General features: G+C 43.8%; 1 protein-coding gene across 1 annotated transcript; it reads left to right on the top strand.

The window, feature by feature from the left end:
• The first annotated feature begins 5599 nt into the window (after nt 1-5599).
• On the top strand, nt 5600-24668 carry AMACR (alpha-methylacyl-CoA racemase). The gene is made up of 5 exons (XM_063295765.1): nt 5600-5902; nt 9093-9236; nt 12067-12227; nt 19792-19978; nt 23044-24668. Exons 1-5 carry the CDS (start codon nt 5653-5655, stop codon nt 23451-23453), a joined length of 1152 nt encoding a protein of 383 aa, XP_063151835.1. The 5' UTR covers nt 5600-5652; the 3' UTR covers nt 23454-24668.
• Nucleotides 24669-25168: the final 500 nt, after the last annotated feature.

The following is a 25168-nucleotide window of genomic DNA, read 5'->3' on the forward strand; positions in this document are numbered from 1 at the left end:
ACACTTACTAATTAAAGACCATTTTGAATAAATCTCTTGTGCACAATAAGAAAGATACACTAAAGTTCAGTAGTTCATATTGGATTTTCTTATGATCTTTAAAAGAAGTGGGGGGGGGGAGAATTCGGCTGTGGAAAGGGACTCAAACAAAAATACAGATAGTACTCGCTTAACAACCATTCATTTAGCCACAGTTCAGACTTATGACAGTGCTGGGAAAACCAACTTATGACTGGCCATCTCACTTACAACTGTCACAGCATCTCCACAGTCACATGATCACAATTCGGGTGCTTGGCAACCAGTTCACATTTATGACCATCGCAGCATCCTATGGTCTCATGATCACCATTTTCAACCTTCCCAGCCAGCTTCCAGCAAGCATAATCAATGGGGAACCACGTGATTAATTTAACAACCACTTGGTTCGCTTAATGACCATGGTGATTTGCTTAATGACCACCCCAAAAGGCCATAAAATTGGGTCAGATTCACTTAATGACCACTTCGCTTAGCAACCAAAATTCCAGTCCCAATTGCGGTTGTTAGGCGATGTCATGAGTAAGGATGGCGAGCAGGGGGCTCCCATCCAGACTGTTAAGCGCATGCGTAGCACTGAGGAATTGGGCAGCCATTCAAAGAGACACAGATCGGGACCGCCTTAACCCTTTGGGGTTTATATGTCTGGGTTTTTCCCACGCTTCTTCAGTTTGTTAGGATTCCTGTTATGTACAAGCAATAAAACATTAGAGACCAGTTCCTCGTCTCAGCGTGGTTCCTGGCTGTTAGGACAGGTGAGGACTACCTGTACTGTCCATCCAATATACTCTAGTAGCAATGAAAAGCTGAGCAATCATATAGTGTATGTCATACGTGATTTTATCTCCTGGATGCAAGAATGGGGGGTATGTTTTGACATGCCATATTTTGTGCAGCAGGACATATCTTTGTAGTTGGGAGACTTTTAGAGCAGCCTCCTGAACCTGATGCCAGACTATGCTGGCTAATGATCATAGATTTTGAGATCCAACACATTTGGAAAACACCAGGTTGGGGAGTTTTATTCTACAAAAACAGTTATAAAGCACATTTCACACAAAAAGGGAAATGGTAATTTCACTCATCAAGAGTGTTTTCTGCCTGCCAAAAGGATTCCCCTAAGTTGCAACTCAACCTCCCTTTTCCTTCTCTATAGAATACAGTAGTATCTACAGCCCACCTTTCCTTAAGCATTCAGACCAGAGAGACACAGATATTACCTTATGTCATGCCACCGTGTACAGGGGAATTTCATTATTTTTCCTATGTGGTGTTACCCTGTCCACCAGGAGGTCTTCTTCTCCACACTATCTTCTTCACACATTTTTTTTAATCAGTTCAATTGTGTCTCGGAGACTGCCTGGACAAGTCCCTGCAGTTTTCTTGGCAAGGTTTTTCAGAAGTGGCTTGCCATTGCCTCCTTCCTAGGGCTGAGAGACAGTGACTGGCCCAAGGTCACCCAGCTGACTTTGTGCCTAAGGTAGAGCTAGAACTCAAGGTCTCCCAGTTTCTAGCCTGATGCCTTAACCACTAAACCAAACTGGGTCTTCTTCACATATACTTTTTTTCAAATTTTGCTTCCTGTGTTTTGATCAGAACTCCCCAGCTTACACTTTCATCACCTTTTAAAAAGTTGCATGTTTATAAATCTACATGTGAATGTTCAGTTTTGTTCCACTGGTCCCATCATTTCTTTTCTTAATTCCCCAGAGTATGTGCAAATTAAGAGGAAAGGGCCATAAATCCTAGCTTCAATCCAGGAGGCTCAATGTTCAAACAATGCTGCAAATATTCTATATCATATAGGTATTCATGCATTCTGGACCCCTAATCTTATAGAACACAATGACTTGTTGATCACATTTGTAATGACATTCCTTTCTAATCTTGCATGATTACAGCTTAATATGAATGAACATACCTACATCTGATCTTTAGATGTTAAATATGCATTGTTGAAGTTATGCTAAGCACATTTTTGTTAGTTTCTTTTGTTCAGAGCATGCACTAGGAATATAGAACATCCCAACTCTAGCATCTGTCTCCCAGTTCTATAAGTGACTGCCTGTCAGAATAAATAATGGTCTGATCCAATATGAGGCAGCTCCATATCAAAGAAAGTTAGTAACTTAGGGTACTTAGAAGATACTAGAACCATACATTCAAACACATATTCCAAATGCACAGAATCTAGGCTTGGCTAGTCTCTCCTAGATAGCTATGTACAGTTTTCCTCGTCCTCCCAGAATGCATTTTCCCCTTCAATTCTGCAGTCTCAGGGCAACCACATCTGTCTATGGTTCACTTCCAACAGCCAAGATGTTTTGGTAGTGCTATAGAAAGAATCAGGACCCCTCATGCAGATCCCTGCAATCTTTGAGAAGAGGATTCAGCTTTAACCAAGAAAGAAATGAAACTGACTGGACTAAATCTGAACTGCAGCCTCCAAGGACTACAAAGACAATCTAAGCAGAAACAAAGGAAGAAAACAGAATTTATCTACGAGGGGTTAACCATGGAAACATTCACACAGAATGCTCTTTCTGAAAGTGCACTAATAATATAAAATATTCAATCTCTTTATCAACTATAAGATACATGATGTGGTTCATGTGTAGGCTGATATTTCCTTGAGACAAAAACGGGGCATTGAGATGGCAAAATGGGGCAGGGCTGGGTGACAGGCTGGATCGGCAGGCAGGAACTTCTCCAGTTTTCTCAGGCTGGGAATCTTCAGATTCCTTCGTTTGCAAGAGGCAAGGCTGGGCTGGAGAGTCTAGTGAACGGTTGTCCCCAACAAGCCGTTCCTCCTCTGGCTGTGCTTTTATGTTCTTTTCTTCCCACCGTTTCAAGGCAGGAGCCAATCAGCTCGCCCTTTGATCACCGCCTATCAGCTGATCCTGTTTTTTTCTTTTTAGGTTTCCCACCGGGTTGAGCTCTGTGGCTTTTTTCCCACTGTTTCTGCTGAGCTCCCCCTCCTTCCACTCAAAGTCAGAGTGCATTCTGACAGGTTCACGGGAACTTTCAAATTTTTAAGTAAGGTTTTTAGGAAAACGGGACAAAATTGACATTTATATTAAAATGATGGGACAGTCTGGAAATGTTAAAAACACGGGACTGTCCCATTCAAAATGGGACGTATGGTCAGCCTGTTCATGTGTATTTCCCCCCCCCACACACAAATCAGTGAGCAATGCAGCTGTAAATAAATTTCTAAAAAATGAGGCACTTGATATGCCAATTCTCCAGCCTCAATGTTAGATTGCTCTTAGTAAAAGTACATAGCTGTTGGATGTAACGTCAGTGCTTCCAGATATGGTGGAAAAACTGATTGGGTCCCCTGGACCATCAGAAGAAAGAGTTCTACCTTATTTGTACTGTAAAATATGAGAAAGAAAAAAATGTCTTATATTTTGCTGCCTGCGCATTTTTACTTTATTTTTTATCCCGCCTTTATTATTTTTACAAATAACTCATGGTGGCAAACATACCTAATACTGCTTCCTCCTCCTCTTTTCCCCACAACAGCAACCCTGAGAGGTGAGTTGGGCTGAGAGAGAGGGACTGGCCCAAGGTCACCCAGCTGGCTTTCATGCCTAAGGCGGGACTAGAACTCACAGTCTCCTGGTTTCTAGCCCAGAGCCTTAACCACTAGACCAATAGAGCTGTTTTCTGCCAACTAAAGGGCATATCTACAGGCACATAAATATTCATATTGCTATTGCTCTTTGTAAATACAACTTTTGTTTGGCTTAAGCCATGTTTCAGGCAAGTATCGTATATTACAGCGACTAACGCTGGCCCAAAGTATTTACCTGCCTGAGGACAGACAGCAAATATATACCCCAAATCAAGGCAAACCAAGTTAATTTTACATCTAGAATCTCCTTCTGAAAGTAAAAACACCATAATTATAAATAAAATAGTGAACGTTTTCTAGGGACATGCAGAATTGTCTTAGCTGAATGAAAGGGCCAGCTTTGCAGTGATTGGCATTGATTTAAGGCAGTGTTTGTTAAACTTTTTTCCTCTCAGGACCTCTTGCTACTTTTAAAAATTATGGAGGAGCCCAAAAGAGCTTGTTTGTTTGTATGGGTTATATTTATCAATATTTACCATATTAAAAATTAAAATTGATGCATTCGCAGCCACTACTGCCTCATGATTGTATGATGGGGTTTTAAAATTGTATTATTTTTCAACATAAGGCTGGCAAATAATTCTGATTTTGCGGACCTCTGAGAGAGTCTTGGACCACACTTTGAGAAACACCGATTTAAGGCAAGATGGTTAATTACAACATCTATTTCCAAGACAGAAGAATGAAGCAGTGAGCATGGAGTAGATGTATTCAGGGCCGCAACTAGGGTCTGTGTCACCCCGGGCAAACATGGATTCTATGCCCATTTTGGCACACACACACCCCGTGCTCATTTTGGCGCCCCCCCAGCACAGCGCCCACAGCACATGCCCCGCTTGCCCCCCCCCACCCGTTGTGGCCCTGGATGTATTTGTTCAACAAAATGTCATTCCATGCATGAGAAAGTCTCTTCTGAGGACTAACTTTCTTTCCTAATATATGTTTAAATTATAAGAGCAAAATATTTGGACAAACTAAGACTAAAAAAAAGACAGAAAGAGATACAATATTATGAATCAATAACTATGGCCTTCCAGGAGTATGTGGGTGTGGGTGACTTGGTGTTAGCATGATTACTAATACAGAGCCACATGCAGGTATTTATATACGTAACTCTCTGAGGGTGTTTGTGGAGTAGAACAGAATGCAGGACACTTTTTATGTTGCATATTTCAAATAGTAAAGTTTAGAAATACATAAACCTCCATGACTGTGTGTGGAAGATGCCCCTTTTGAAAAAAAAATTGTTATGGTGAAGATGATGGAACTTGCTGAGATGGCAAAATTGACAGCTTTGATCAGAGAGAAGACATTATCTTAGTATGATGTAACTGGAAGCCCCTTATAGACTTTTTGCATGAAACAGAAAAAAAATAAAATGATATATGGTTTTGATTAAAAAAATAGATCATAGAAAAAATGTTAAGTCATGATGCAACCATAGAGCAGGGTTTCTCTCAACCCCATGCTGACTGGGGAATTCTGGGAGTTGAAGTCCACACAGCTTAAAGTTGCTAAGATTGAGAAACACTGCCCTAGAGTAAGTGGTTAATATTATAACCATATTATAACCGCTGAAAAGAAAACCGGAAGCTAAGTCTTTTTTTTTTCCTGCACTTTTCGCTTTTTCTTTTCTTTCTTTTCTTTATTTTAAATATTAGTTTCTGTTAGTGTTTATCCTCCTTTTAAATTTTTTAATAAAGTTATGGAAAAAAAATGTCCGAACTAAATAGTTAAGGGGGAAAAAAAAATTCCGATGCGTTGGAACATCAGGGGTGCGGGAGCTGGAAGAAAGGCCGGGACCGAAGGCGGAAAGGCGCGCCCTCCACGCGTGCCCGGCCCTCTGGAAGCCGAGCGCGGGCCAGCCAGGAGGAGGCGCCCAGCCCGGAGGCGGCAGCAAGGCCGGCCCTCCTTTCCCTGCCAGCCAGCGTCGGCCTCCGCCCGGCCTTCGCCGCCTCGGTGTTCCGTCCGCGATGGCGCTGCAGGGCGTGCGGGTGCTGGAGATGGCAGGCCTGGCGCCGGCGCCTCTGTGCGGCCTGATTCTGGCCGACTTCGGGGCGCAGGTGGTGCGGGTGGACCGCCGGCCCCGCCGGCCCCTGGCCTCGGACGTACAAAGCCGCGGGAAGCGCTCGCTGGCGCTGGATCTGAAGCAGCCCCAGGGCGCCTCCACGCTGCGCAGGCTGTGCCAACGAGCGGACGTGCTGGTGGACCCCTTCCGACCAGGTGCCCCTTCGCCAAGCGGGGAGCCGGGTGGGCGGGGGAAGCCGGGGTGGCCCGAGGAGGGCGGCTTTCTGCGGGGGGAGGCAGCGCAGGCGAGACGTGGATTTCAGGAGCAAGATCTGCGCAGGTGGTGCATATGATCGATGCAAGGGCGTGGATCTTGCATGACCTCTGCACCTTCTCACTTGGCAGTTAAAGTTATGACGCTCCAGTGATAAGTACGGAAATACTAAGGCAGTGTTTCTCAGCCTTGGCCACTTCAAGCTGTGTGGACTTCATCTTCCAGAATTCCCCAGCCTGCTCGGCTTGCTGAGGAATTCTGGGAGTTGAAGTCCACACAGCTTGAAGGGGCCAAGGTTGAGAAACACTGTACTAAGGGCTGGTCTTGAAACTTGGTTGTTTTCTTGCAGTTTCTTTATCACCGGGCTAGATAACATCAGCAGAGCAAGGGAGAGTGGGGTTTGCTGGGTGGGTATATATAATGGTTTGTCCTGCCTGCCTTGGTGGGGGTGTGGCTTCCTCCTTGATCAAGACTGGCAGGGCAAGCTACTACTGTAGAGATAAAGAGCTGCAAAGGCTATGCCCCCTTGCGCTAAAGATGTGACCCAGCTTGGTAATGAAACATCAGCAGGGAAACAGCCAAGCTCAGAGGACACCCAGATACCAGTCTTTCAACCCTGAGCTACGGATAGTCTCTTCCACTAATTACTATGGTTGTTAACTTCTGAAGGTGGTTCCATACTCTACATTTCTATTGGCCTTTCCTTGCTTTTCTCCTCCCAGCTCACTTCCTGGTTCTATTTCAATTCTCCTCCCTGACAAAATTAAAGTGCTGTTGGCTGTTTTGTCCTCTGTAAGAGTTGGAAAGGCCACCCTGTTGAAACCCATGCTCAGGAAAAAAGAGATCTTGAAGTCAAGCTTGCCTGCTGGAGACTACAGTAGTCTACCCATGTCATTTTCTTGGCAACAATATTTTATTTATTAAACCATTTTAATTGTTAAGCAATTAACAAAAATGTTAAACAATTAACAAACATATTAAACAGTATGAAAGCAGTTTGCCATTGCCTTCTTCAAGGGTGTTTTTTTTTAACTTCCCGGTGTAGCCAATAGTTGTGGGATTTCCTGGTGGTCTCCCATCCAGATTATTTCTAGGTGCGAAGATTACTGCAGATGCTGACTGCAGTCAAGAAATCAGAAGACGCTTAATCCTTGGGAGAAGAGCAGTGACAAATCTCGATAAAATAGTTAAGAGCAGAGACATCACACTGACAACAAAGGTCCGCATAGTTAAAGCAATGGTGTTCCCCGTAGTAACATATGGCTGCGAGAGCTGGACCATAAGGAAGGCTGAGAGAAGGAAGATCGATGCTTTTGAACTGTGGTGTTGGAGGAAAATTCTGAGAGTGCCTTGGACTGCAAGAAGATCCAACCAGTCCATCCTCCAGGAAATAAAGCCAGACTGCTCACTTGAGGGAATGGTATTAAAGGCAAAACTGAAATACTTTGGCCACATAATGAGAAGACAGGACAGCCTGGAGAAGATGCTGATGCTAGGGAGAGTGGAGGGCAAAAGGAAGAGGGGTCGACCAAGGGCAAGGTGGATGGATGATGTTCTAGAGGTGACGGACTCGTCCCTGGGGGAGCTGGGGGTGTTGACGACCGACAGGAAGCTCTGGCGTGGGCTGGTCCACGAAGTCACGAAGAGTCGGAAGCGACTAAACGAATCAACAACAATAACAGCTCCCATCCAGATACCAACCAGAGATTAGGCAAGGTCATCTGTTTTGGGCAATGATGATATAAGCAAAGCTAACTCTCAGGACAGGACCTGCAAATAGAACTGGCATCGCTCTGGTTGGGTTCACACATTGTAACAAGCATAAATTCTGTCTGGATTCATCATACAAGCTAAACTGAAGTTGGACACATCCTGTTTAGCTTAGTGTGCAAACCTGCCATTGAAATTGCCTGCTCTATATTTGGCCATTTTCATCTAGTCTTGCTGATTTCCGCCGTGCAATTTGGAATGCTGAATGTGGCTCCCCAATAGAAAAATGTGGCTGACTGACTCCTTTAGAGAAATTGTAGAAAGGAAAAAAAAAAAGCTGATACTGCTTCTGTGAAAAAACCATCCTAGATGAGAGCAGGAAATAGAAATGCCTTTAGCTTTTTGTCCTTTATCTTTCTTTTTCATATTTGAAGTTGAGCTTTCGTATCTCTTCCCCTACAGGGACTCACAAACTTTTCCTACATCAAGAATGTGTGTTTCTCTCTCTACAGGATGAGTCAAGATTTGAATATTCCCAGTTGAACGTGCAGAAGGACCCAGAAAGGAACATAGAAGACCCTTATATATCCTACACTTAGTTGCCTTTCCAAAAATTCAAAACAAAACAACTTCAGTTAGCAACAAGCTGAATGGAACATGCCATTAAGAAGAAATAAGAGCCCTGTATTTTTAAGTACAGTTAGTCCTCAGGTTACGACCACTCGTTCAGCAACTGTTCAAAGTTACGATGGTGCTGAACAAGGGGGACTTATGACTAGTCTGCAAAGTTGTGACCGTTGCACCATCTCTGTGGTCACACGATTGAAATCTGAGTGCTCTGGTGCCTGGCTCACAATTATGATGTCGCAGCAAGCCGCAGTTACGCGATCACCATTTGCAACCTTCCCTTCCGGCTTCCCACAGGCAAAGTCAATGGAGAAGCTGGCAGGGGAGGTTGCAGATTGCTCCCGTAAACCACTCCCACCACTTTTTCTCCAGAGGAGCCCCACGTATGCTCATTAGCGCCCAGCCATGGCCCCCACCAGCCAGCCTGTGCTCAGTAGTGCCTGTGGCCCCTGCCCACAGCACGCACCCACTGCCCTGCAGCTCTCGCCCACTGGCCTGCTCATCTAGGACTCTGGTCACATCAGGTCTCTTACAGACCAGTGTGGTGTCTGGGTTAGGACAGCAACCAGGACTACTGGGATTGCTGTTGCTAAGCAACACAGTCATGTGACATCACACTTTATGACCGCGTTGCTTAGTGATGGAAATTCCGGTCCCAATTGCCGTTGTAACATGAGGACTACCTGTATGTCTTCATTTTTAGCAACATTCCATATATGTAATATGTGTACAACATATTTGTCAATCTAATTTTTAGTTTTTAACATAGGTTGGATATTTCATTTCCCTGTTCAGGTGTCATGGAAAAACTTGGTCTTGGTCCAGCTATCCTCCTTCAGGATAATCCCAGACTCATCTATGCCAGGTTGACAGGATTTGGCCAGTCAGGAAAATATGTCAAATTGGCTGGCCATGATATCAACTATCTGGCAGTGTCAGGTATGACCTCAGTTACAAAATATTTCTAAATTAAATATTTAAAGCCTACAGAGTTATGGTTAATGTAGTTAAAAATAATGTGGAGATTTTGTGTGCATTTGTATGTGTTTTTAAGCTACTAAATAATTAAAGCTTATGAATATGTGTGTGATTGGGATTCTTTGGTTATCAGTTTTATGCATTTAGCCCAGTCTTTTTCAGACTTGGCAACTTTAAGATGAGTAGACTTCAACTCCCCGAATTCCCCAGCCAGCATGTTAAAGTTGCCAAGTTTTCGTCTTAAAGTTGCCAAGTTTGAAAAAAACTGATTTAGCCAATGGGAAAAAGTAAGCCAATTCTAGAGATTTTGATGTCACCCTGGAATAGTGGTTAAAGGGTTGGACTTGGAAAATCTCTGGGTGACTTTGGGGCAGTTACTCTTACTCTCTGTAGCCCAGCCTAATTCATGATCTTGTAGGGATGATGGGGTGATCTTGATGGAGATTCCCACATAAACAGCCATGAACTCCTGAAGGAGAGATGGGATATACCTTTAACGAATAAATTGCTTTCATTTTGCTGTGTAGAACTGAGTTATGGACTTTGCTCCAAAGTACACTGTTTTGCAAGAGTGAATGAAATGTTTGTTAATCTTCCTAAATATAGTTTAGACTTTGATCCTGTGGATGCTTTCTGAGACAAACACCCATTGATCACAGAGGGACTTACATCCAAGTCAACAGTCATGGGACTGCAATGGTGATAATGTTAACTTGAAAAGAATTACTAGGCCTGAAAGCCGGCTGGGTGACCTTGGGCCAGTCCCTCTCTCTCAGCCAAACCCACCTCACAGGGTTGTTGTTGTGCAGAAAATAGGAGGAGGAAGGAGTATTTGGTATGTTCACCACCTTGAATTATTTATAACAATAATAAAGGCGGGATAAAAATTAATCGCTGACTCATATTTTGAAACACAAAACAGTTCATTTCATGACTCATTGACTGCATAGTCAAGAAGGACATACAGTATATGCAATGCAATTGGCAAAAACCCACATAGCCAGTGTTAAAATTTCCTATAATTTGAAGGGGACGGTACAAGTTTAAACATCTATGCAAACTTGCTTAAATATTTTCCTCCATTAAATACATTTGGCTGGTACGTATTGGTTGGAAAATGCCTTTGAGAGATGGATGGATGGATGGATGGATGGACAGACAGACAGACATAGACTGACAGACTGATAGGCACATAGTGCTTTTCTAAATTTCAGTAGAAAGCAGTATGCAACCTATACACTGAGAGTTATACTGTAAACCTTAACTGTATAGAGAGCCAGTTTGGTCTAGCGGTTAAGGCAACAGGCTAGAAACCAGGAGACCGTGAATTCTAGTCCCTCCTTAGGCCTGAAAGCCGGCTGGGTGACCTTGGGCCAGTCCCTTTCTCTCAGCCGAAGAGCCAATCAGGCGTGGTATGAGAGTTCTAGTCCCGCCTTAGGCATGAAAGCGGGCTGGGTGACCTTGGGCCAGTCCCCCTCTCTCAGCCCAAGAGCCAATCAGACGTGGTATGAGAGTTCTAGTCCTGCCCTAGGCGTGAGAGCTGGCTGGGTGACCTTAGGCCAGTCCCTCTCTCTCAGCCCAACCCACCTCACAGGGTTGTTGTTGTGGGGGAAAGAGGAGGAGGAAGCAGTATTAGGTATGTTCCCCACCTTGAGTTATTTATAAAAATAATAAAGGGATAAAAATTAAAAAATAAAATAAATAATAAATAAATAAAATAAAAATATTCTTTAAATGGAAGATACTTAGATTCAGATAATTAGAAAGTAAACTACCTCTGCTTATCAGGCAAGTGATTCTTTTGGCAGAAGTCAGTGGAAAGGGCCCAGCTATAATTTTGATCTCTTTCGTGCAGGATCTTGACTCAATTATTTGCCAAAGATCTCCTAAAGAGATCTGCCCTGCATTCTCTTAGCGCTTCCATTTGTTTGTTCGTTTGTTTGTTTGTCGAATTTTATTACCGCCCATCTCCCCTCCAAAGGAGGGACTCTGGGAGGTTTACAAAGAAAATTTTTTAAATTCCATAACAATATAAATACAGTAATAAGTAGACAATAAAAATATAATAGGATAGGACAGGACAGGACAGAATATAATCCAGATGGCTAAAAGATATGTTTCAGTCCGTGAGTATAAAAATCGTCCTAGGGCGCTAGCGATCCCCATGAACGGCTGTCCCCCATCCTGCTCCAGGCATGATGACACAGCCAGGCTTTTAGCTTACAACTGAATAAAAGAATGAAAAAGGAAGTATTAAAACTTAGATATGAAGGCAGTCTGGCTGCAACACCAGTCAGACCATTGATTGCCAGGGTTGATTTGACTAAATTCTAAAGGAATTTAGAGCTGATCTTCAGGGTGGAAGGAATAAGCTGTCCCAGGGGGACTTGGAGAAGAGATTATACCAGTGTTTTTCAAACTCCGCAACTTTAAGATGAGTGGACTTTAACTTCCAGAATTCCCCAGCCAAAATGTTGGATTACACTGTAGATTGAAGAAAGCATGAAAAGGAAATTCAAAATAACTCTGCCTTGATTTTGTTCAGTATAAGGTGGGAGATAAAGTTGGGCAGGCTTTTGAGATTCTGTTATACCCTACAACAACAAAGCAGCATTCCTGGAATCCTGGCAGTAGACTGTTCTCTGTGAACATATATCTAAATTTAAAAAGCAGCAGGTTGGATTAGGATGGATTTCATAATTGGAAGTTCCATTTGCATTTTAAAAGGACAGAGAAAAAGATACTATACTGTCTGGGCATTTTTAGAAAAATGAATATTTCTTGTATATAGGTGTGTTGTCTAAACTTGGCAGAAAAAATGAAAATCCTTATGCTCCTGTCAATCTTCTGGCTGATTTTGCTGGCGGAGGAGTTGTATGCGCAATGGGTATCATCATGGCCTTGTTTGAACGTACAAAATCTGGGAAGGGTCAGGTCATTGATGCAAGCATGGTAAGTTTTGTTTTGTTTTTTTCACTTATAGAAGAAGAACAAAGGAAACTGTCTTAGGAATCTGACCTCCTAATCCTAAAAACTTTTCCTGGTCCAAATTCCATTTGAGCTTTATTTTGTGTGATGTAGTTATCTCTTGAATCCCTGATGAACCATTACAAGCTGCAGTTAATGAAAATGGAAGCATTGCTTCCCATTGCAAAGGGTGAAGTTGTCTCTAGGTTTCTGCTGTGATACTGAAGTAAGGTTTAGCACTGAGCACGTAGCATCAAGGAAAAGGGCAAAGAAAAAGTAAAAACTTCCTATATTCTCAGGCATTTGCACTTTTTGATCTAATGTGAGGGCAGTACTTCTGTTTCTAGTAACTTGAGAGTAAATAACATTGAATTCTTTGAGTCTTAATTCCAAGTAGGCAGATATAATATTGGGCCAAATACAGTAATTTCTTTTAGATCTCCTACCTAGCTGTGTATCTTGTTTTTATCTTGTCTGCTGCCAAAAATAAATTTTGTTATTTCACTTAATACTGCTTGTTTTAGCTTTACCCTGAGTTTAGTTTCTATTCATTCATTCAGCTGCCCATCTCAAATACATGATGATGTTTGCAAGAGCTACAGGCAGAGAGCTCTTCCAACTGATGATACCCATAGATGGCAAGAATAGAATAAACTTTAGGGCTGTGCAGTGCTTCAGGTGCTAAGGTAGAAATGTATTTTATGATAAAAGATACCAGTCGGGATCTTTTAAACCAAATGTGTATTTTCCTGGGATTGTGTGATGGTAGCTGTGTGATCCTGGGAAAAGGTATGGCTGTTTCAGTCATTTTCAAGCGAGTGCTACGTTCACACCCCATACACTCCAAACACATTGTTGCCCAGGATCAGCTGATAACTGGTGGGGAGTTGCACAATCAGATGCAGCCACTGTAAGAAGTTGTAGAGAGGTGCTACATAGACACTACAAAGCACATTTTTGTCTTTGAATCTGAACTGCCGTGTTGCCCTAATAAACATTCCGCATATTCCAAGTTTTAATCCACATTACTGGGAATCTGTAGAAGCCCGTAGAGGAGTATTGTCCTAACAGTCAGGAACCACACTGAGACGAGGAATAGGTCTCTAGTGTTTATTACTGCTACATAAGACAGAAAATCCTAACAAACTGAAGAAGCGTGGGAAAAACCCAGACAGATAAACCCCAAAAGTCAAGGTGGGTCTGATCTGTGTCTCTTTGAATGGCTGCTTAACTCCTCAGTACTACGCATGTGTTTTCCCCCCTGGATAGGGGCCCCCTCCTGCTCACCATCAGTGCTCATGACATCACCCTCCACTCCAGATTCACATTCCATTTCAGCCCCCTCCCTTCCAGAGGTATCATGAGAGTCCATCTCCCCCTCCAAGCTCCCATGGGAACTGGGCAACGATGGAAATTCTTCAAGGGAAAACTCCTCCAAGGACGAATCAGTGCTGCTCTCCAGGTCTGATAACGCTTCTGGCCCAGGTGGCTGCTGCTGGAAAATAGCTAGATCATTAGAAGATTCTTCCCCCCTCCCCCTTGGGAAATGCAAGCCCGAGGTGGAGGGCTGAGGTTCCCCCTCTTCCTCTTGCTCTGGCCTCAGAGCCTCTGGCGGGAGTGGAGGTTGCCAACTTACGAACTCCTCTGCTTGGGATTCCTCTGCTTGCTCAGTCAAGTGAGGAATCTCTGGTAGAGTGCGAGGCTTGGGTTTGTGAGGGAAAAGCTGATGGAATTGTTGAACCAGCACTGGTGCATGCACATCTCTGGCATTTTCCCATGTGCACTCTTCCTCAGGGTACCCTTTCCAGTGTATGAAATATTGGATGCCCCTTCCCCTCCTCCTAGAGTCCAGAATGTCCTCAACCTCGTATTCCTCCTCCCCCTCCACAATTACTGGAGGTGGGGGGGCAGTTGCAATCATAAGGCACTTGGGGGAGGGTCCTTGGCTAGCAAGGCTCTGTGAAAGACTGGATGGATTTTCATGGATGCTGGCAGCTTTAAGCGATAAGCCACTGGATTTATCTGCTGTACCACAGTGAAAGGGCCCACAAACTTAGAGTCCAACTTCTTGGAGGGCCTGGTAGAGGTCAAAAACTTGGTAGAGAGCCACACTTTGTCTCCTACTGCAATCGCTGGCCCCTCTTGTCTGTGAGCATCTGCAGCTCTCTTGTAAGCACTCTTTGCCCTGTTCAGCTGCTCCTGTGCGGCTTGTTGGTCTTTAAGAAAATCAGCTGCGGCTGGAACAGCTCCTTGCTGGGAGAAAGTGGGCAACACCCGAGGGTTAATCCCATTGAGTGCTTGGAAAGGAAATATCTTGGTAGAGGATTGCACAGAGTTGTTATAAGTAAATTCTGCCATGGGGAGCAGGGCTGGCCAATTGTCTTGCTGATAAGTGGTGTAACACCTGAGATACTGCTGTAACCATTGGTTAATTTTCTCAACTTGCCTGTTACTAGCTGGATGATGCGATGATGATAGGTGGATCTGGACCCCTAATGACTGGAAAAGGGCCCTCCAGAACCTGGAAGTGAACTGAGGGCCTCTGTCACTCACCAAGTGATTTATCATGCCTCTATACCTAAAAATGTGGTCCATAAACAACTGTGCTGTGGCTTGCGCAGATGGAAGGCCCTTGCAAGGAATAAAATGCGCCATTTTAGTGAAAAGGTCCACCACCACTAGTATGGAAGTCAGCCCCTGGACTGGGGGTAAATCAGTGATGAAATCCATGGAGATTGTATCCCAAGGCCTACTGGGGGTGGGTAGGGGTTGCAAGAGTCCTGTGGGCTTCCCTGGGAGAGGCTTGGCTCATCTACAGGTATGACAAGAAGCAACATAACCCTTTATGTCTGCAGTCATCTTCGGCCACCAGTAGTCCCTCAGAGCTCTATGGAGAGTTTTGAAAATGCCTCCGTGACCTGCTGTTTGATGGTCATGGCAAAATCTCAGTACTTCTTCCCTCGATGAGGGGGGAATGTATAATTGCCCGCTATGCCAGAGGATTCCTGCCTCCACATTAAATGGGGAGGCAGTGTCTTGCGGGCTCCTCTGGAGGTCATCCATCCTGGCCCTGGCATATGGGTCCTGTTGCTGCTGAGCTCTGACTCTTGTAAATAGGTCCTCTGCTTGTCTGCCTGCTGCTAAAATCTCTGTCTGGTTCCCCCTCATAGACTGCTGAAAGTTGTGAGGTTGTAATATAGTAGCCTGTACCACCTGGTGAGTAGCGGGGGTTGCCTGAATGGATCGAGACAGGGCATCTGCCAAACGGTTCTGCGCCCCAGGAACATAAGAAATAACAAAATTGAAATGGGAGAAAAACTGGCTCCATCTGATTTGGCATGGGGTGAGGGATCTGGTGCTTTGTAGAAGCTGTAAATTCTTGTGATCAGTGCAAACTTTCACAGGAAAGGTTGCACCTTCTAGCCAGTGCCTCCACTCTTGAAATGCTGCTTTAATTGCCAGCAACTTGTTAAAAACATCATAGTTTCTCTCTGCTGGTGAGAGCGTGCAGGAGAAAAATGCACAAGGAAGCAACGTATTCCCTGTTTTGTCAGTATATTGCAATAAAACAGCAGCGATAGCAAAATCTGAAGCATCTGAATGCATTATGAATTGCTTTGTGGGATCAGGATGCTTCAAAAGTGGCTGGGATGCAAAGAGTTGCTTAAATTCTTGGAAGGCTGCTTGCTCCCTCTCCCCCCAAATGAATTTTGATCCTTTCTTCAAAAGCTGTGTGAGGGGTTTAGCCCTGTCACTAAATTTATTTATGAATCTTCTGTAAAAATTGGAGAATCCTAGAAATTTCTGTACATCTTTCACATTTCGGGGGGGTTGCCAAGAGAGAATTGCCTGGACCTTTGAAGGATCCATGGATATGCCTTCTGTTGATATTCTATAGCCCAGGAAATGTGATTCAGTTAAATCGAAGGCACACTTATTTAGCTTGGCGAACAGCTTGTTCTCTCTCAGTCTTTGTAAGACATTACGTACATGGGTTACATGACTTGTAGCATCCTCAGAGAATATTAATATGTCATCTAGATAAATGACCAGATACTTACCTAGTAAATCAGAGAAAATTTGATTCATAAATTGGGAAAATATGGCTCCTGCATTAGTCAAGCCAAAGGGCAAAACAAGGTACTCAAATTTACCAAACCTGGTGTTGAAGGCAGTCAGATATTCATGCCCCTCTTTCATCCAGATCAGATTGTGCACATTCCTGAGGTCCAACCTAGTAAAAATGCGTGCTTTCTGTAAGCGATCCAGCAGATCAGATATTAGGGGGAGTGTGTAATTTTCCTTGACCGTGACTTTATTGAGGGAGCTGAAATCATGCACCACTCTCATGGGTGCCTCCTGGGTTGCCGGTGCCAACGGGTCAGGCTTCTTTGGTGCGAAGAAGGTAGGAGCAGACACTGGGAAAGTGGATGGTTGGATGAAACCCTTTTGGAGATTAGAATCCAAGTAATCTTTTAAGGTGGCTAGTTCCTTGGGGGACATGGGATATTGTTTCCTTGCTGGAATCTTGGCTCCTGGTATCAACTCAATGGTGCAATCACAGTCCCTATGGGGGGGTAGTGCTGTGGCCTCTTGTTCGCTGAAAACGTCTGTGAAATCTGCATGCTTGGCTGGCAACTGGACCCCCCCTGCTTCCGTGACTGCGTTGGTTGCTGGAGAGAGAACAGCGGCTTGAATCTTGTGGTGCTGGCATTCCTTAGCTGGGAAGGAGACTGCTCCCGTAGTCCAATGGGTTGTGGATCTTCAGCCAAGGTGTGCCCAGGACTATAGGCACATTAAGTGATGCAGTAACATAAAGTGGGATCCACTCAGTGTGGTCTCCCGTTGTTAGTTGCAAAGGTTCTGTGAATCTTTGAATCGGTCCTGCCTTGAGGGGCTGGCCGTCAACGGTCTCAGCTTCTATTGGACATGGCAATTCCATGGTCGGGATGTTCAGGTCTTGTACAGTCTGTACATCAATAAAATTGGTGGAAGCTCCGGAATCCACGAGGGCCTCTAGCTTGACCTGGTGCTCTGGGTTTACGTGCATTATGACTGGTAAGTAGTAAAAGGATTGCCTGGAATCTTTGGAATGAGCCCTTCTTAATTGATTGATGGTCTCCCTGCTGAGCTCTGTGGAGGGAGACCGACAGAGTTTCCCTGGTTGAAAGTCGAGGTGGAGGTGGCTCTTGGTTCTGCTGCTTGCCCTGGGGCTCTTACGGAATTTGCTTGGCTTCTTGCTGGGCAAGCTCTCACCATATGCCCCGGGACTCCGCAGTAGAAACAGAGGGCTCTCTCTCTATTTCTCTGTCTCTCAGCCTCGGAAGTAAGCCTCCTGCTCGCCCCGATCTGCATCGGCTCCTCTGGTCCTGAGTAGAGAGATGCTGCAGAGAGAGCTGGAAATCCTGGAAGCACTCTGAGGCCCCTGCCTCTCCCAGGCTGTAGCTGCCTGAGCTCTTCTAGCCTGGCATCTATGACCACAGACAACTGATATAAGGCTTCTAGGGTAGCTGGTGTTCCCTGGCGCGCTAGTTCATTTTTAATTTCCTCATCCAGCCCCTGTTTGAATTGGTCTTTCAAGGCACTCATTCCAGTCCAGATCTCCTGCTAACAGCTTGAAATCAGCAATGTAAATTCCCACCCTCTTGTTGCCTTGCTTGAGCTTCCGAATTTCCCGGCTGGCAGTGACCTCTCTGATCGGGTTGTCAAAGTGTGCTCGGAACCCTGCCAGAAAATTCTGGTAGTCGTTGAGAATTGGGTCGTTGTTCTCCACCATGGGAATAGCCCATTTGGCTGCTGGTCCCTTTAGCAGACTTAAAATGAAGGTGACTCTGGTTCGGTCTGTGGGAAGCTCTGCCGGTCTGCTGTTGAAAAACATTGTGCACTGTGTGAGAAAGGTTCTCAACTGTCCTGCTTCTCCTCCAAACTTCTCTGGTAGACTGCCCTGGGATCTCAAGACTACTGGTGGAGCTGCTGCTGCTGCTGCTGGCACCGGTTGTGGGTTAACCGGAGCTGGTTGTTGTAACTGCTGTAGCATAGCTGCTTGTAATGTGTTGATCTGGAGATCTACTTGTTGGTGGTGTTGTTGCAGGGCTGCTGTGAGTTGTTGGATGGCTTGCCTAATTTCTTGTTTTCCAAAGACATTTTCCCAAATGTCTCTCCTTATTTTATTTTTTTGTTCCTCCCTCTTTCAATGGGAGTAGGAGTTTGTTAGGATTGATGTCCTAACAGTCAGGAACCACACTGAGATGAGGAATAGGTCTCTAGTGTTTATTACTGCTACATAAGACAGAAAATCCTAACAAACTGAAGAAGCGTGGGAAAAACCCAGACAGATAAACCCCAAAAGTCAAGGCGGGTCTGTTCTGTGTCTCTCTGAATGGCTGCTTCACTCCTCAGTACTACGCATGCGTTTTCCCCCCTGGATAGGGGCCCCCTCCTGTTCACCATCAGTGCTCATGACAGTATGGAGAAAGCCTTGAAGAAGGAATTCAACAGCAGTTTAGCACTGAAAGGAAGGAGTGAGTGAGAAAGAAGCTCAAGATTGTTCCGCTTTCATTCTCTTTGGTATAAGAGTGGGGAAGGAGAATCTCTGTCAGGCTTCCAAGATTCTGTTATTATAGCCTTTAACAATAAAGTAGGGTTCCAACAGTTCTTGTAACATCTGTTTCCTGACCTGGCCTACCTTAAAGGGCTGACAAAGCCTGAGAATAATAGCTGGAGTTGAACCACTCAGAGTCCCTCTTTGTGGGGAGATGGGCGGTAGTAAACAATTTGAGAAACAAACAAACAAACAAACTTGATAAGAGGTACAGAGGTAAAGTGCCCTCTGAATTGGGTGATGGGTAAAAATTTCTCCAAGCTGAGCTCAGTTCCTGATTACTCTCTGCTTACATCCATGCATTTCATCCATCCATAGTGTTGACAATTAAATGAGAGAATTACATGTCCTTTTCTTCAAAAGTTGCTATATTAACATTTATTAGAATAGGCACAATATCTGTACTGAGAATCTACAGTACAGTTACAGAGTTTTCTAACTGCTGTAGAGTTGTTTTATTGAGACTTTATAGTGTTACTTAGCAACAGTGTCCGTATACAATTTGTCCTTGACTTTTGCTGATCCACACGGAATTATTTTCAGAATACAGGTAATAAAGAGAGTATCTCAAGTACAGGATATTGGCCACAGAACGAGACACAGAGAGCTAAAGAATAGAAAAGCAGTAATTTAAAAAAACTGGAGATAAATGTGAAAAAAACAAAACAAAACCGTCATATGCCAGAGGTACAAACTGCTGTTAGGATTTCAGGAAGATATTGGGGAAGCAGGATGCCTGGGGTCAAAAAAGTCAAGATGGCAGCTATGTAGTCATGGCCATCATCTTGAGTTTTTTTGCCTTCCCCCATGCTGAGGAAAGAAGAGGAGAGAGGAGGGCGTTTACTTCACCCACAGGAAAGCATATCTAATAGAGCAGTGCTATATTCCTATTGGCATTATCTTGGCATTCCCTTTGCATACACAACTGCTTCTGTGTGGTCTCTTTAGGTAGAAGGGGCAGCGTATCTAAGTTCTTTTCTGTGGAAATCTCAAAACTCAGGCCTCTGGAACGGAGCACGTGGGGAGAACCTGCTGGACAGCGGAGCCCCTTTTTATGAAACATACGAGACCTCAGATGGGAAATTCATGGCGGTTGGTGCACTGGAACCTCATTTTTATGAGCAGTTCATCAGAGGTAAGTTAACCTGTTTAAGAACCACAAAAGACTTTGGATTGATGCCGTATGTTTCTAACATATATTAATAAATTTTGTAGAATTATAAGCATCTCTGTGTCGTTGAACATGCAGCAAATGTTGTCCCCCCTTTTTTTCAACCAATGGAGAAACTTAGACTTGGGATTCAGTGAGCTTTCTGTTGCTATATTATTACTTCTGGTGTGAGTTTTAGGAGTTGTTTTATCTGTTGAACCAGTCTAGCTGAGTTAGGTTCTCCCAGTAACTTGGATATTTTTTGGGTAATCTACTTCTTTTTGATGACCAAGCTGTATACATTTCCAACTGCATTGTTAAAAAAAAGGGGTTGTGGCACTTTTGGCTATGAAGGAAATCTAGAAAACAGGATTACAGATAAACAGGATAAATTTATTACAAGCAGTGCAACATAAAACACTGGGGAAATTTATTGTTTGCTTATAAATGAAAATTCTTCTAGAAGAGTACAAACATGAGAAATGCTTATTATGCACTTGGGGGCAGGGATTTGGTGGTATGGTAACTTTTATGTTAAATGTTTATTCTGTATCTGTATGGCAAGTAACCTGTTTTTAAATGCATTATCCCCTTTAGGGATTGCCTTGCTAAAGAATAAAGCAATTTGCAAATGAATGGGTGTGTATATGCATTTATTTATTGTGCTTTAGGCAGCTAGACTTCTGAGCACCTGGCGATATAGCTGACATTTTTGTATATCCTTCAGATCGTAACACACTGAGTCCTTTTTTAGTTTCGCTATTCAAAATAAAGACTTCAGTGAATTAAAGAACAAAGCTACGTGGTGCATTTTAATTTGTTGCATGGGAATGGCGGAAGGGATTAGACTGAAGCTACAGAGATAAGTTACAGTGAGAAAAATATCCAGGTGCCAGAGGGCAGATTAATGCTAGAGCAGCACTCATTGAATCTCCTCTTTCATTTCTACAGTCAGGGGGTGCCTATTGTTCAGGGGAACCCAAGAGATTCCACTCTGGGATCTTGTAGCTTCCATGAAAGCATTTTAAAAAGGAAGGTCTTTGAGTCAAGCTTGACTCCTGGTGACTTCCCGGTCATCTTAATGCAGTTTTCTTGGCATGGTAGGGAAGTGCTTTTCTCAGCTTCAGCCTACAGCTTTGGTGGTCTCCAATCCAATTCTTAACCAGTCCAAAGCTACTTAGGTTCCAAGCCAAGGGCAGCCCAATTGTTGCTACTTGCGGAGATTGAAGCATTTTAGAGCAGAAGAATTGGCTCTCATGCACATATAGTGGTATCTATTTGACAAGGATCCTTTGTGGCCTGTGGGCTACTCTGTGTCCAGCTAGCAGTGGGAAAGGACTTTAATTGTATTGCTATCTCTGCTTTGAATGATAATGATAATAATAGCAGCAGCAGCCTTGGGCTGCAATTATATGGTTCCAGAAAGGGCCTGCCCAGGTCCACTGGATTGTTGAAATCTCTTCCTCTGAGATTGGAAAAAAAATTCCCCTATTAGAGAGGTAGATCTGGCCTTATATGAGCTTTCCCAGCTGGCATGCAATGTTTTGCAGCTTTTACTCATCAGAGCCCTGTTGATAGAGACAAAATGGGTCCAAAGTCCTTCAAGTCTTCAGGGGTATCACTGATGCTACCCATTGGTTGCTGTGGGAGAGAAACAGCAAAGAAATAATAAAAATAGTAGTAGTAGTAGTAGTAGTAGTAGTTTTGTATTCTATCAAGGGATCCCAGTCCTCTGACCTTGGGGGTTCATGGGACTTTGAATCTGTTTCATTCAATTCAGGACAAGACCTTACTGATGGAGCAGGGCAGCTTCCCCCCTTGCCCATCAGAAGTTGTCAGCCAGTCTGGTCAGCCATGGAAAAGAAGGGACTAATGTCTTAATGCTACTATTCTCACACAGCATCTTAAACCACGTTATCCCTTTAGTCTCCATTTTCTCATTGGTTGGGTCCTTCGGGCTTTTTCTTCATGCTCACCTTAATCAATAGATCACTGTAGGGCAAGGACGTTCCAGTAGCTACAGCATGGTTATTTGTGATGTATGTATTCAGTTTGTTCTGTTACCATATTTCTGTATGCTTGATTTCACTGCTCATTGCAGTGAACAGACTGCAATGAGCAGTCTTAAAGCAACAGACACCAGCAGCAAGTCTGGACCAACAAATTTCTATAGTAATATCAGACTTGAGGGGGCAATGCAAGACATCCAATCCTTCTGCACTCTTTAGGGACTCTTGCTTGGCACCTGCCTTGGAAAAGAGCCATAGGTCACAGAAACCCAAAGAAAGGGTGGCATATGTGCTGGAGAGTATGGATTCATTCTGCCGCAGAGCTAACAGCCACCGCAAACCATGGTGTCCACAACTGGCGGGGCAAGGCAGTGTCAGGCTGGTATCAGCAGTGTTGTGACATCACAACACAAGTGCCACCCCTTTTCTACATGCATTGCAATGACGCGCACACACTCAAAAGGGGCAGAGCTTGTAGTGCGATGTCGCGACACTACTTGCATCATTCTGACAAGTTCTGGGGGCTGCTGCTGGCTGCAAACTTTAAGATTTGGTTATGTTTAGAGTAGAGGAGGTGGCTTTCTCCTGAGTCATATTTTGGTCCCTCTGGTCCAAAGCTGTCCATTGTTCTTGTCAGCTGCTTGATCATCTTATGGGAGGTGCTGGAATTTGAACCCAAGATCTGCAGGCAGAACAAATGCTGGTTCCTAATAAGCAAACATGAAAAGGGAAACTGCTGTTAGCAGCCAGTTATGATAATTGATCAAGTTGAACAGAATAGGAGGAGCTTGTATAAATGTGTTCAGGCTGTTCTACCAATTTTCCTGCTTTTTCTTCTAACCAATCCAAACCTAGTTTTAGGTATCCCCCCGCCCCCAAATCTCTGCATTTTCCCCAGAGAAATAAAGCATTGTGACCTGAAAAACCTCCTTTACTAATGCCTGACAGGTGCCCCCAATAAATACTATTTGCTAAGTACAACATGCTGGCAAAAACTCATTTCATTAAATTGGACTCTATATTTATTTTTGATATCTCCAGGTTTGGGACTGGATCTTCATAAACTTCCCAGTCAGATGAGTTTCTCTGACTGGCCTGAAATGAAGAAGATGTTTGCAGATGTATTCAGAAAGAAATCCCAAGCAGAATGGTGTGAAGTCTTTGATGGCATAGATGCCTGTGTGACCCCAGTGTTGACTTTTGATGAAGTTGCCTTGCACCCACATAACAAACAGCGTGGTTCTTTTCTTAAAAATGATCAGGAGGAGATAAGTCCTAGACCATCCCCCCTTCTGTCCAGAACTCCAGCTACACCTTCGTTCAAGAGGGATCCTTTGATAGGAGAACACACTGAAGAGGTTCTCCTGGAGCATGGTTTTTCCAAGGAAGAGATTTCACAGCTCTGTTCCCTCCAAGTAATTGAATTAAATCACCCTAAAGCGAACTTGTAATATGAAACTCTGCGAATCAAGGGTCTTTCTTGGGCTAAACACATTATTTCTTCTAGCAGGATATGTCCAGTTTCATCTAAACCTTCTGAATTTGCATTCATAGTTTGCCATGCCTTCTAAACAACCCTTTTAAAATGAACTGAATTTCTACAAATAGTTAGGATTTGTAATCTCTTAGTAATGACTGAACAATCGTGTTAATAAAATGTGCTATTGTGGTGGCAAAATCTCACTGTAAGAAATAAGTCAGTGATTTCAGAGGTCCAAACTCACAACTCAGGGAGTTGATTTGAAACACAGAAAGATTTGCACACACATTTATTTTAACTCTTCATGAGGGTTAAACAAGAATAGACTTGGAATATCTGCAGAACAAACAGGTATAGTGTAATTGTTGCGTAGTACAAAACAGAAACCAGAATTTCTGGTTGGCTGGGGGATTCTGAGAGTTGAAGTCCACACCTTAGAGTTGCTAAGGTTGAGAAACACTGCTAAAGGAGAACACTATCCTTTCCTCTCCCCCTTGCTTTCCAATTGCCAGGGGTTGCTGGGTTTCCCATAGCCCTTGAACTGAGGGGAGAAACACCCAGCCCGTCTTCCAACCAGACACCCATCACCACTGTAACTCGGTCCATCCACCTTGCTGCTGGTCGTCCACTTCTCTTTCCTTCCACCTCTCCCAGCATGACAGCCTTCTCCAGAGAGCTGGGTCTTCGCATAATGTGTCCAAAATTGGTTTTGATACTGTGTTTCCACTTGCTACTTGGCTGAGTCACTTTTTTCTTTTCTTTTTCAAAGGCCATTACTCTGCTCCAGTTATGTGCTAGATGTATAGTGCTTTGAAAGGGAAAAGGTGCTTCAGAGCAAGCACAGATGTTCCCATCAGATTGGGGCAGTCCATAAAAACTGCTAATAAATAAGCTGCATGACTCAGCCAGCTTGCTTCAATTCTGGGAGTTGAAGTCCACACACCTTCAAGCTGCCAAGGCTGAGAAACACTGGTTTAAGGAGTTGCCAACAAGTGCTGTATGTATTCCCATGCACCCATTCTCCTTTGGAGCCAAAGTATTGCACAGCCCTGTAATGTTCTACTTTAGAAATCTGTCCGTAAGAGTGTGTGTGTGTGTGTGTGTTTTAATCAATGAAATCTTATTTTGATTAACAATCAGGAAATTACAAAAACATAATTAAAAAGGAAAAATGAAAACACTTCAACCTTGCATCAGCCACTGAATTTTCATTGCTGCTGCCACACAGGTGATAATTTCCTATCTGTGAGAAGAAAATTCACATACATAATTACCAGTTCTTCCTGGGAACTGATGCAGCAGGGGTAAGATATAACTGTTCTGAATATCCCTAGAGAAGACACAACATTATTGAACTATTCTTGTCTCCCTGGATCCACATGGCTAGAATATCTACCCTATAAAAGTATAGAGGGGAGGATGATGTGCCTGGCCCAGAAAAATGCTTTCTTCATCCTGGGAAAGAGAAGAGGTTGACAGGGGATTGTTATATTTTTGCAGGCTCCCAAGTGTCCTTTGTAACCCTGGTTCTATTGTTCTGTGACAAGCTATTGATTTCAGCTGAATGCTCTCTATTATTTAATCCTTGAGAGAATGTTCATTTGACCTGTTTGCGTCCCAGAGATATTAAACATGTGTTCAGCATCTCATACACTAGTTATTCTTCTGCGGCAGCTTTCCAGTTTG

The sequence above is a fragment of the Candoia aspera genome, chromosome 2, assembly GCF_035149785.1.
Source record: "Candoia aspera isolate rCanAsp1 chromosome 2, rCanAsp1.hap2, whole genome shotgun sequence".
Lineage (NCBI taxonomy): Eukaryota > Metazoa > Chordata > Lepidosauria > Squamata > Boidae > Candoia > Candoia aspera.

Coding starts and splice junctions, on each gene's coding strand:
- AMACR (XM_063295765.1), top strand. CDS start 5,653: ATGGCGCTGCAGGGCGTGCGGGTGCTGGAGATGGCAGGCCTGGCGCCG. Junction 5,903..9,092: donor GGTGGACCCCTTCCGACCAG/GTGCCCCTTCGC, acceptor TTCCCTGTTCAG/GTGTCATGGAAAAACTTGGT. Junction 19,979..23,043: donor TTATGAGCAGTTCATCAGAG/GTAAGTTAACCT, acceptor TGATATCTCCAG/GTTTGGGACTGGATCTTCAT.